The sequence below is a fragment of the Pseudorasbora parva genome, chromosome 12 (genome assembly GCF_024679245.1).
Source record: "Pseudorasbora parva isolate DD20220531a chromosome 12, ASM2467924v1, whole genome shotgun sequence".
NCBI classification, from domain to species: Eukaryota; Metazoa; Chordata; class Actinopteri; order Cypriniformes; family Gobionidae; genus Pseudorasbora; species Pseudorasbora parva.
The window spans coordinates 25,007,414-25,020,454 of record NC_090183.1 but is presented as its reverse complement, the minus strand read 5'-3'; the positions used below and the strand labels follow the sequence as shown (position 1 = coordinate 25,020,454).

Below are 13,041 nucleotides of genomic sequence, written 5' to 3'. Positions count from 1 at the left end.
TGGTCATCATTTACTCTTAACGTCATTCCAGACAACATATTTATTATGTGGGACACAAAAGTTTGTTTGGACAGGTTTGAACCAACATGAGGGTGAGTAAATGATGACATAATTTTTATTTATTTTTTTGGTAAACTATCCTATGACGCTAACAAACTATAATAACTCAAATGGTTTCACTGTTGCACCCAAATACATCTTAACCATTTTCTATTTTTAGGTCATTGATTTGCATGACGAGGTGCAACTTCGTGCTAATCTGTTGAAACATAAAGGGTATACACATTATTTTTGTTGAATTATTGAAGTACAAAATGGGGACATAACAGATCAAGTGGTGTTTGATTCAAGCTATTTAGATGTTAATGAAATATTTTAAATGTTTGATAGACTGCAGTGATTTAATAGTAATTTAATAATTTGGAAGTCCATTGTATTTTCATTTAAACCAATAACATTAACAAATCAAACCAAAAGGAGTTCAAGAGGACACAAACTGCACAAACTTTTTTTTTGTGTGTGTCCTGTTCACATTTCAAAGAAGACTTGTCTAATTTTTTAGAATGATTTTTCCCACACGTGTTATATTTGTCCCTCTGAAATGCTGCAGGGTCTGATCTGTAATTGGTATCTTTGTGACCCCTCAAGAATCTTCAGACTTGTTGATCTCTTGCCAGATGTGGCTTGAAAATCAGTTTTGATACATGTGTGACTAACAAGAAATCATAACCACATGTGAATCTAAAGATGGGTTTCAATGTTCTGCGTGAGTTAAAATTAGATTAATGTAGGTTTTGTAAAATGTAACTATGTTGCACTGTTAAAACGGTTCTGTTTGATGTTTTGAATGAAAGCTTGTTTTCATTTATGTAGAGATTTATAATTGTGTTCCATTTCTATAGCCTATTAAAAGTTTGACTTTGAAATACCTGATTTTGTAACATACATTGTGTCCATTCAGGTAGGCTACACAAAATCTGAATATTGTTCATTCCAACTGAGTACTTATTTTGCGAATAAAGTCAATTTTGAGTTTAATTTTTCAACAAACTGCTTTAAGGTGTATTACTCTTGCCTTGAATTTAGCCTGATGATACTGCACCCCTTTCATGGTTTAGCCTTTCACTTTTTGATGGAAAGAAGAATGAAGTCAGTCAGCTTTGCTCCTAATCACAGATGTTTTGTTTAAAAGGAATTTGCAACCTGCAGTTTTTAATATAATAAATGCGTTAAAAATAAATACCTTGTTGTCTCCGCAGTTTGAATCATTTACAGCTTAAGGAAAGTAATTTCCACCCCAGTCATACTGGAGGTAAAGCCAAGACGCAAAGGAAAGGCACATTTAAAACGTTCTGTCGGTCCATAGTTTTGGACACGTTTCAGTATCTTGTGGGTGTAATTATTTTTAAACTGTACCTGACTGGCAAGAAACCTGTCTCCTTACACTGACCCTATAGGGATATATATATCACAGGAAACGTTTTAACATTTTCAAAAGCATTACTAATTATTATTAATCTACCTCGTGATCTTTGTTTACAATCATTGTGGGTACATTTTGCCCGCACAATGTATAGGTTAAACAAGCACACCCACATACACACACACACACACACACACACACACACACACACACACACACACACACAGTCTGGCACAATCTATCTTTCTGGGGACTCGCCATAGACGTAGGCCTAATGGTTTTTATACTGTACAAACCGTGTATTCTATCCTAATCTACCCCTACCCCTACACCGGACCATCACACGAACATTTCTGCGTTTTTACATTTTCAAAAGAACTCATTCTGTATGATTTCTAAGCCAATTTAGGCCCCCAGAGTGACACTGTCTGTGCGAAAGAGTACGCATTCAGCTTAGAACCATTAGGATATAAACACGCGCACGCGCACACACACAAACACACACGCACGCACACACAGGTTTATGGGATCCTTACACAGTCGTGTAGCTCCCTCTAGAGGTGAAGAACAAAAACGTCATTGTTACAAATATTGTTTTGTTGCTATTTTAAAGAAATAAAAAATGATAACAAGATATGCATACTATTTTATAATGATATGAAGGGCTTAAAGTGGGCGGAATTTGCTGGGCTTGAAGTTGTCTCAAATTGGTCTTTATAGTAACAGTGACTGACTCTGTTATGTGTAAATATTGTCCAGCTGAATTTGCTGATGCGCTAAAAATGTACGGTCACGTGGTACCAGTTACATTTCACAGCGCTGTTCAGGTACGTGTGATTTCGAAAAGTCACGTATTTAATCATTATAGAGATTTATTTTGCGGTTTTACGTTTATACATTTTGTTTTAAATGTATTCAATGTAAGTATTTATCATTAAATAATATGTTATAGTAGCGATGTCTTAGTGAGACCAAAAATCATCAACGATTTGAATGCAGGACCTGTCTCGGTTTGTGAACGACAAGCGCCCTCTAGAGGAAAACAACTTCCAATAGGAAATGGTCATGAAGTACTAGCGTTGTTGCAAAAAAATAGAGAAACTGTTGTAAAACAGCCTGAAAAACAGCCTGACACTGTTGTTCAGCTTGTTTCCAGGGGGAAATGATTTCAGTGACACGTGCTTTAATTTAGCGCAGTAGGACTGATTGACCTTCGTTAATGTGGTAAGTGACGCGGCCTTACTGCGTTTGGAAATAACGTTGCTTTTGTTAAAAATACATATAAATAATTAAAACGAAAGGATTCGTAATTAGGGCCGGGTTCAGTATTTACGGTGTATTGATATTTAGAACGTTAAATATATTTGTTTTACCATATGTGATGCATTTGGTTTTAATAAATATGCATGAACACTTAAATGTTTAATAAATGTTTGCAAAATAAGCCATTATTCAAAAAGTTTCAAATGACAGCTGTGTTTGGAGTTTGCCAATAGAATAGAAACACAAGTAGCATTTCCCACACCACAAAACACAAGGGCAAAAATTCACACACAATGCCCAGTGAAAATCATGTCATGTGGCTGGTATGTGCCCTCTAGCACTTTTACCTGAATACACAAATATGGCTTTGTGACCACGGATTATTATTATTTTTTAACAGACTGTGATGATCAATTTCAGGAACAGTAAACATTGTAAATCTTGCAATGCTTTTTATTTTCTTTATGTATGTGTTTTTAGTTATTGTATCATTGTTATCGTAGCACCTTAATAGAAGTTTACCCTGGTCAGTCATTATTTATGGCCCATTAAAAAAAATGAATGAAAAGCTTATATTTTGGAGGTAACGCCACCCCCCTTATTAACCGACAGTAGCAGTCAGCTAACCTATGGTGTGTTTTCTACTGGTAGTAATCTATATTTAAACAGGGCTTTAATTATGATATTATACAATTTGTTTTAAAGGACTGACAATAAAGAAGAAATGTTCCCATCCTCAGCTGAAAATTCAGGTAATTAAATAAATCTCTCAATCCTGTGTTGCTATAAGTTTATATATAGCTGTATTCTATTTGTTTATGAATGAGGTAAATTCCCACACACTCTCAAATAATCACATTCACATGTCAATTGTCCAGGGAAATGCTACTGTCAGCCATTATTTGGATCGTTTGCATCCTCTGAGTCCTTTGAGACCAATGGCTCTGACAGGTAAGAAGTCTTTTTTTTCCCCCTTTTTTTAGGCAATATAAATCACTTTACTGTTTAAACTGTTGAAGATCTAATAAAATAACATAACTACATTATGTACAATAAGGTTTGAAATTAAACAGGTTAAATGTATTAAATTATTTAAATATATGATTTTATATATGGAGACTTATTGTAAATTGCTACCATTTATTCTGTCCTCAGATATGGTGCCTATGAATCTTTTGGACATGGAGCCTTGAGCACTGAAGATGTAGATAGCGTTTTTGATCATTCTAATGGAGGGTACAGTGATTCCTATTCATCAACCTGGACTGCAGATGTCTTGTCAAACTGGGATAGGCCCAATGTCATGTCTTCCCAGAGGTCCAGGTCTCCATTTTCAGACAGCGGCAGAGAGAGTCAGTACTCAACTTCCAATCTCTCTGATTCCTCCAGCCTGTACTCTCCCTCACACTCTCGGCCTGCACCGATTGGCTCACGGGGGAGAGACATGCACCCATATGTGCACAGAAACTACCAGGGAAGAAGTGCTGTCGTACCTGAGACAGAAGCACAAGGTGTAAGGGTATGTCTGGCGTCTACGTGATCTTTTAAACAAAAGCTATTACTTAGTGTCGAATTTTCTCAGTCTCTTCTATTCTGCAGTGCTCAAGTCAGAACCCGTCTATTTGGATAGAGAGATACCACTCAGCATCTGCTGCTCTAGTGTTTCGAGGAACCAAGAGGAAGATGATGGAACCAGTGCCTCCTTGCAAGCTGGTTAAAAAAAAGAGGATTGTTAAAGCAACTCCCAGCATCGTGGGTATGTGATCTGCTGCTTTGATAGACCAAACATATGGCAATACTAAGTTTGCTCTGATAAATTGTTGCACGTACTGTATTCAAAAAAAATTATGCTTTGCATTGATGCTTCTGATGCTTTACTTTGTTTACTTTTCTTAGGATCACACATTTCAAAGGTAAGAATCTTCAATCAAAGCTGCCTTATAGAATCAGTACTGTAATTCCACATATTTTATTTTCCACAGGACAGCTGCTTTACTACCAATAGCAAAGAAACAAATGGAGAGCATGGTATGTAACTGCTCGTGTGTGTGTGTGTGTGTGTGTGTGTGTGTGTGTGTGTGTATATATATATATATATATATATATATATATATATATATATATATATATATATATATATATGTATATGTATATATATATATATATATATATATATATATATATATATATATATATACACATACAGGTCCTTCTCAAAAAAATAGCATATTGTGATAGCTCATTATTTTCCATAATGTAATGATAAAAATTTAACTTTCATATATTTTAGATTCATTGCACACCAAATGAAATATTTTCAGGTATTTTATTGTTTTAATACTGATGATTTTGGCACACAGCTCATGAAAAAAATCTAAACAAATTCAAGCATATCATGAAAAGGTTCTCTAAACGAGCTATTAACCTAATCATCTGAATCAACTGATTAACTCTAAACACCTGCAAAAGATTCCTGAGGCTTTTAAAAACTCCCAGCCTGGTTCATTACTCAAAACCACAATCATGGGTAAGACTGCCGACCCGACCCTGTCCAGAAGGCCATCATTGACACCCTCAATCGAGAGGGTAAGATACAGAAAGAAATTTCTGAATGAATAGGCTGTTCCCAAAGTGCTGTATCAAGGCACCTCAGTGGGAAGTCTGTGAGAAGGAAAAAGTGTGGCAAAAAACGCTGCACAACGAGAAGAGGTGACCGGACCCTGAGGAAGATTGTGGAGAAGGACCGATTCCAGACCTTGGGAGACCTGCAGAAGCAGTGGACTGAGTCTGGAGTAGAAACATCCAGAGCCACCGTGCACAGGCGTGTGCAGGAAATGGGCTACAGGTGCTGCATTCCCCAGGTCAAGCCACTTTGGGCTACAGAGAAGCAGCACTGGACTGTTTCTCAGTGGTCCAAAGTACTTTTTTCGGATGAAAGCAAATTTTGCATGTCATTCGGAAATCAAGGTGCCAGAGTCTGGAGGAAGACTGGGGAGAAGGAAATGCCAAAATGCCTGAAGTCCAGTGTCAAGTACCCACAGTCAGTGATGGTCTGGGGTGCCATGTCAGCTGCTGGTGTTGGTCCACTGTGTTTTATCAAGGGCAAGAGTCAATGCAGCTAGCTATCAGGAGATTTTGGATTACATTATTACGTAATGGAAAATAATGAACTTTATCAAAATATGCTAAATTTTTTAGAAGGACCGGTGTATGTATGTATGTATGTGTATATATATATATATATATATATATATATATATATATATATAGGGGAGAAAGTTAATTCAAGGCAAGTGGTTTAATATTTGATTCCAGAACATGGCAAAAAAGTTAGAGCCAGAGAGAAGCGCAGAAGACGACGAGAGAAGAATCATGAAAAATATGGCGATAAACACAGGTGAACACTGACAACATCTGTTCAACATCACACATGTTTTTAAACCGCATATGCATTCATTGGCTGGATAATAATCCATGTTTCAAAAACACTATATATATTGCCAAAAGTATTGGGACACCCCTCCAAAATTATTACAATTAAGGTGTTCCAATCACTTCCATGGCTACAGGTGTATAACATCAAGCACCTAAGGTTAGGCTTGGCCCCTTAGTGAAAGGAACTTTTAATGCTTTAGCATACCAAGACATTTTGCACAATTTCATGCTCCCAACTTTGTAGGAACAGTTTGGGGATGGCCCCTTCCTGTTCCAACATGACTGCACATCAGTGCACAAAGCAAGGTCCATACAGAGATGGAGGAGTGAGTTTGGTGTGGAGGAACTCGCCTGGTCTACACAGAATCCTGACCTCAAACCGATAGAGCACCTTTGGGATGAATTAGAGCGGAGACTGCGAGCTAGGCCTTCTTGTCCAACATCAGTGCCTAACCTCACAAATGCGCTTCTAGAAGAGTAGTCAAAAATTCCCATAAACACACTCCTTCCATTGTGGAAAGCCTTCGCAGAAGAGTTGAAGCTGTTATAGTTGCAAAGTGTGGGTCAACTGTGGGTCAACATATTAAACCCTACGGATTAAGAATGGGATGTCTTTTTAAAGTGTATGTGCATGTAAAGGCAGGCGTTCAAAAACTTTTGGCAATATAGTGTATATAATAATAATAATAATAATATTTTTTAAATATATTATTTGAGGTAGAACTACTGAAGAATTGAAGCCAAGTCATTAAATGAACTTGCTAATACAAAATATTTTAAATAATACATTGATATTCATTATACAAATACATTTTAACATTATATGTCAAGGTAAATGCTAATTTATGTCAGCTTAATATACACAGTGTTATTATTATTGTTTTTTTTTTTTTTAGGTGGGCTTTTACATGTGCTTTTTGTAAATTTCACACGTTTGAAGACAAAGACATTGAGAAACACTTTGGAAGCACGTATCACAGAGAGACTCTTGACTATATAAGACGGCAAGCCAAATTTGATGACAAGGTCATGAGTTTTTTGCATGTAAGACTCCTAAATGTGTATATATATATATATATATAGTTTTTGTATGGCTTCGTATTATAGATGTTGATGTACATTTTTAAATATTGCACAGGATTGTATGGTTCACAAATTTCATAAAACAGTCTCCACTCTTCACAAACTGAAGTTTTCCTGTGGACGAAGCAAAGATGAGTGGGCGAAAATAATGGAAGGTACATATGAAATTAATAAATCAATTGATATATTGTAACGCATACACGGATTGTTCCTTACATGATGGAAATAGGCTTTATCAGTCTATATAACTGCAAAGATGATTATTAACACTTTACTCAAAAGATGATTATTAACACTTTACTCAAATATCTTAATCTTACAGGGGTGACAGAAGACGATTACGTGAGAAGGATGGAGGTGGTTTACTGTGCTGCATGTGACAGCCACATTCCTGTGGTTTTCAGCTCTGTACAGCAACATCTTCATTCACTCACTCACCTCAAGAGCAAAATGGTAAAGTGTCTTTATGACCTTTCTTAATATCCAGAACCTTTATGTTCATTCATATACTTACACACTCCTGAGCAAAAATGGGCCAAAACCAAGAGGGCTAAACACAGCTTGTAATTATTGGTCAGGAAATAGTCACATTTCAGCCAGTGCATTACTTAAAAAGCTATTGTTGTCTCAGAATAAAGATCAAAGACATAATGACGTTTTTGGCAGAATATGATAAGTGTGTGGAGTGATGAATCACAATTAAACACAACAGCATCATGTCCCAGAGCGTTATCTTGCTCTAGAGTAATATAAATGCATCTCTACCATGGTGAAGCATGGGGCAGGAGGTGTCATTGTGTGGCTTTTTCACTCTGAAAAGTCATTTATAGCTTTGGAGTTTATGAGAATATTGCAGAATGGCTTGCTTCCTGCAAATTAAAAGTTGTTATCTAAAGAGGAATTATCAGATGTTATTTTTCAAGAAGAAGAAGCTCCTGCCCAAATCCTGCAAAGTCCATCAAGCTCATGTTTCAGTCTTGGCCAGAGTCCAGATTTGAACCCTATAGTGAATATTTTGTCTCGCATTAAACTCAAACGAGCCGGGAGACATGTTTCAACTACTCATGAACTATTTAAAGCCATTAACATTGAGTTGAATATCACCGACTCTTCTTCTTGTAAAAAGCTGTCTGCAAGTTGGAAAAGGCTATTCTAGGCTAAGTTACTTTATCTACAGTATTTGTGGAGTTCTTGCTAATTTCCTGATTAACATGGCTAAGACCAATAAAAGACCACTAAATATTTTGCCATTTTTGGCATGACCTTTTTTGGCCAGGGGTGCATATATTTATATTATTATTTTTATTTATGTATATATTTATTTATTTATTTAGAACTGGATGATTCTGGATGAATTAAGAATTACAGTTTTGTGTGTTTAAAATGGAGATCACGATTCTTACACAATGGTAAATACTGCAGTCTATTAAAAAAATATATATATTTAATTTGAATCATTCATTCATTCAAACAATAGTTTTAAAAGTGATTCAATGACTCATTTAGCCTGGGAAAACCCAGACAACTTCTGGCAAATTTAGATTTGCTCTGCCATTATTCTGGCAAAGAGCCCAGTCAAGCCCATTTCTAATCTGTCGAAATGACAGCACCAATCAGAAACGTTGGGGCTGGCTTTACACGATGACGACAGCGCAGCGACGGTGAAGCAGATTTTGTACATTACAAAGATGGATGCCGCCGTGGAACATCACTCGTTCGAATCAGCTATTGCGTCTGTCTTAAGCGATTTCAACTTTTTCTTTTCGTTAAAACCCGAGCAAAGAACAACACTCGGCTACCAGATGTGGATTACACATTACTACTTGATGAGGAGGATGGGGAGTGTGATCATGTGCTAACACCACACAGCTCTGGATCTGGCCTTTCTGTGCTAATTTCCTCACACTAGATCTGGTAGTCATGTAAAACATAATTGTAAATAAATAACTACCGTAACTATGCTGAAGTCTGAAAATGTTCTAACATCTGAAATGACTGAATTTGAATAAAGTTTGTGAGACCATTTTCCAAAGACTCATCAATATTATGTTCAAAATATTGCAAATCGCGTTCTAATCGCAATACAAATGCCTTACAGGTGGGGCAAATGCGATCAGATCTTGATGTTTTCTGTTCGACCGTCAATCTGAGATATTTCAGTCGGTCTGAGATGCTGTTAGGTTTTCCAAATTTTGCAAAAATGTTGATGGAGTGGCGATGGACACAAGCTATTATCATATTTCTTTTACAACAACGGCAAAAGTCGTCAGAAGCCATTGCAACATCTTCCTCGAAATCACAAACAGAGAATTGCTGTCTCAGAAGTTTCTCCGTCGCTCTGCATATGTCATCGTCCGTTTTCTATGAAGCTTTGCCAGACCATAACTCAGTTACTACTGAGAATGGTCTGGTTTTAAACAGGCTGTGATTACTCATAATCACTTGAATAAATGGTTCAATGTCCATTCATGAAATACATTTTTTTTTGTCACTTGTTGTCACCTACTGGTGTAATGATGTAACTGATACATTTCTTTAAAGGTGCCCTAGAATGAGTTGAAACAATATGTTTAATTGTTCTCTGATATCTACATAGACGGTATGTGGCTTATTTAAGGGCAAAATTTGTCCAGATACAGTTTACAGGTCCATTTACAACCCTATAAATTGTCCCTAGGATGTAATGCTCTGTTTTTGCCTTATTTGGTAGGGTTATGAATATTAATGTTGAGCTCTGCTCTGATTGGCTTATTTCAGCAGCTCACACAAGTTCAGTCGTTCAGTGAAGCGGCTTGTGAGTCCTGACCGTTTTGATAGAACACAGTCTGACTGAATGACACTTTAAGCAGAAAATCTCAAATGGAGATTGCTAAAATGCAGCTTACTTGTTTATTTGTGTTTTCAGATCATCCGCGCACGCAAGAGAGCGAGCTTGCGTGCATATGGTTGCCAGATTGCACATATTTAGGTAAAACACCGGATCGTATATGTGTTCTTTCTCTGATTGGGGGATTTGGCAACAGCAAACACGAACGCTCTTCTTTTTCCCCTGACAACCTTTTTGTTCAAGTTTTTATTTTTTAAACTACATTTTAGACTCGCCTTTTTTCGGCAACGATATTGCATCTTTATATAATGTTAGTCACAATGTAGGCTATGCAGTGACTGTGATGTACTCTGAAATACAAGCATGCAAAAACATCATACTTCATTTATTAATTATAAATATATATTTTTACAAAATGAATAGAAGCCTTGTCAAATTACTATAATTTTAACTTATGTGGTGGAGAAGGTGACGTTAGCAAGAAGGATCGCGTGAGTGATCTGTGAGCAATTTAACTAATGTAGTATGACATCTACGGTTGTATTTTGAAACACAAAATAATATTAACCATTGTCTTCATTAGATACACTATTTAGTGTTGTATGCTACTTGGAGTTTTTTATTGTTACTGTACTAGCATCTTGTGTTATCTAGACAATGCTGTCTCTCTAAGAATCTTTCAATTTAATCAGAAATTGTTTAAATAGTCAATAAGGGGATAAATCCCTACTTACTGATTGCAGGAATATAGTTGGAATTTCCCCTTTCTTCAGTTTTAGATGCTTGAGCAAAGCTTACTTGATGTTGTCCCAGGTTAGACAAACTGTCCGCGGTGAAATGGGCAGAGCAAACGAACGATTCTGAATTAAATTGTTGCGGTATCCGATTATAATAAACATCAACCATGACTGTTGACATTTTTTATCTGTGGGAAGGGTATGAAAAGTCCTCACATCCCCTGCACAGCCTGGAACATGATATTTGTGTCCATGAGAGCTCCTGTTTTACCTGATGATTTGGCTGTGCGGTTCCGCCTGACAATGAACATGTTTGGACATATGCAAATGTTGGGGGCATACATATTAATGATCCCAGCAATTGTGTCACAGTTGGCATCATGTTGAGATTCACTTGTTTTTCCGTGGCACTTTTCATGCACAAGATTTACAAATGAATAAGGAGGCAATGGTGTTTTGAGACTCAGTATGTGATGTCCATGTACTGAACTCTTATTATTTCACTATGGCAAGGTTAATTCAATTTTTCATTCTAGGGCACCTTTAATTTATTAAATTCTTAATTTCTTTGTAGCCAATCAGTAGTAGGAGGCTTATATACTCATGATGGAATAGGAGGAGGGGGTGCGTCCTCTCAATCAGGCTCAGTAGTTCGTCCATTGACTGATTGCCCTGACTACTGAACTAGGGAGCTGATTGAGACACGCCCACAGTAAGTGAGAGATGGCTGATAAACATTACAAAAGAGAAAAGGTCCTAGGGATATCCCTGGAAAAAAAGAGTTTTGATCAGGCAAGTGCTTTAGGGTCCGCGTTAATATTAGAAATGATTTCCAGTGCTGGAAAGACCTAATCGTGAAGGCCTGAAAACAGAGTTTGCATTGTTTCTGCTCCAGTCACGAGTAGCATGGGTTTTTGCTATGTTTTACAGAACTGAGATACGGTGTTGTTGTTGTGTTCTCTATAGTAACAGGGCAATTTTGAGTGTCATTGTTTGTCTGGGGCTGGTGTGCTGTTGGGGGCTAACAATTAACTAGTGCTTGTGTATGTACTCTTGTGTACTGTATGTTCTCTTTTTTTTGATCCCCTTGTCATTGGTTTGTCATGTTTGCTTTGTTTTTACGAATAATTATTTTGCTCTACTCATGTTCGTGCATTTAGGGGTGGAGCAATGAAGTGAGGGTGTGTTTGTTTGAGCTGATTTTAAATATAAACAGTGTTTCTTAGAACTGCATCTTTCTAAGCACTTGTATATCATGTTTGTTTTTTGTGTATTTTTTTTCTCTTCTCTCAAAGGCTTATAAGGAGCAGTTAAAAAGAGACAGCGTGGTCACAGCCAAAGCCATTATAAATAATGACAATGTGAAAGTGCGCTATGAGAAGTACATGAAGGTAATAAAACATTTGTAGCATGTTGAAACGCATAATAAGGTTAATATTTTAAAGTAATATTTAAAGGTATTTCTATTTTAATTTGACAGGGAGAAGACCCATTTGCAACGGATGCCAAAGACACAAGTTCTGATTCTCAGGACCCTGAGAGATCCGATGAGGCGGAGGAGGACGAAGAGAACAGTGACTGATAAGAATAAGATATAAGCAGTATTGAATGAAGAAAAAGAGAAAAGAGGGAAAAGGCTCTTTCTACGGTAGTTTCTTATTCTAGAACTTCAAATGTGCTGGTGACCTTATAATGTAAAAGGCCTGAGATAATTTTGAGATTATAATTCAGTCCACATTGATCCACATGTATACGTGTATGCTAGGTTTCCTCTCAAAGTGTAGGCATTTTCTCCTGTTTTTTTTTTATTTTTAATTGTACTCTTCACATTGCAGTCTGAGATTGTCAAGTTGTACTCGTCATGTTTGTAGTAAAAATATTTTGCCACTGTTTTGAACGCCATTCAACTTTACAGTATTATATTTGAATGCAGATACTTTTTGTTACTCCCTATAATATTTGGGATTGGAAATTTGCCTTTTCACTGTTTGTTCTGAGATGAGATCTGTTGACTATTAAAGTTTCCCTTTACACCAGACTTGCTTGCTGTGAAAATATATTAAACAGCTGTAATTATTCACTTTACCCATTAGAATGGTATGTATGACCATTCTATTATGCCACTGAATATTGGCAGTGGCATCAGCTACAAATGCAAGATTTAGTGGAGCATTACAACTGCTTAGACTGTAAAAAAAAAAGGTCCCTCTACTGGAGGAAACCAGTAATGTCAGTTCTAGAACTGATCAGAAATCTCATGGTATGAAATGAAA

At 36.6% G+C, this 13,041-nt stretch overlaps 1 protein-coding gene across 4 annotated transcripts; it reads left to right on the top strand.

Annotated features, from left to right (window-relative positions):
• The first annotated feature begins 2,442 nt into the window (after positions 1-2,442).
• znf326 (zinc finger protein 326) lies at positions 2,443-12,798 on the top strand. Of its 4 annotated transcripts, XR_010908505.1 has the most exons (14): positions 2,443-2,647; positions 3,392-3,438; positions 3,565-3,637; positions 3,842-4,205; positions 4,286-4,442; positions 4,583-4,599; positions 4,669-4,714; positions 6,002-6,083; positions 7,018-7,165; positions 7,260-7,359; positions 7,527-7,657; positions 10,110-10,172; positions 12,064-12,159; positions 12,249-12,286. XR_010908505.1 is itself a non-coding variant. In XM_067458390.1 (13 exons), the coding sequence occupies exons 1-13, from the start codon at positions 2,643-2,645 to the stop codon at positions 12,348-12,350; spliced, it is 1,356 nt and encodes a 451-aa protein (XP_067314491.1). In that variant the 5' UTR covers positions 2,444-2,642; the 3' UTR covers positions 12,351-12,798. The 4 variants fall into 4 exon arrangements, 3 of the variants coding, with proteins under 3 accessions (XP_067314491.1, XP_067314492.1, XP_067314490.1); XM_067458390.1 differs by lacking the exon at positions 10,110-10,172 and having other exon boundaries at positions 2,444-2,647; positions 4,298-4,442; positions 12,249-12,798; XM_067458391.1 differs by lacking the exon at positions 10,110-10,172 and having other exon boundaries at positions 2,444-2,647; positions 7,018-7,147; positions 12,249-12,798.
• The last annotated feature ends 243 nt before the right edge of the window (positions 12,799-13,041 follow it).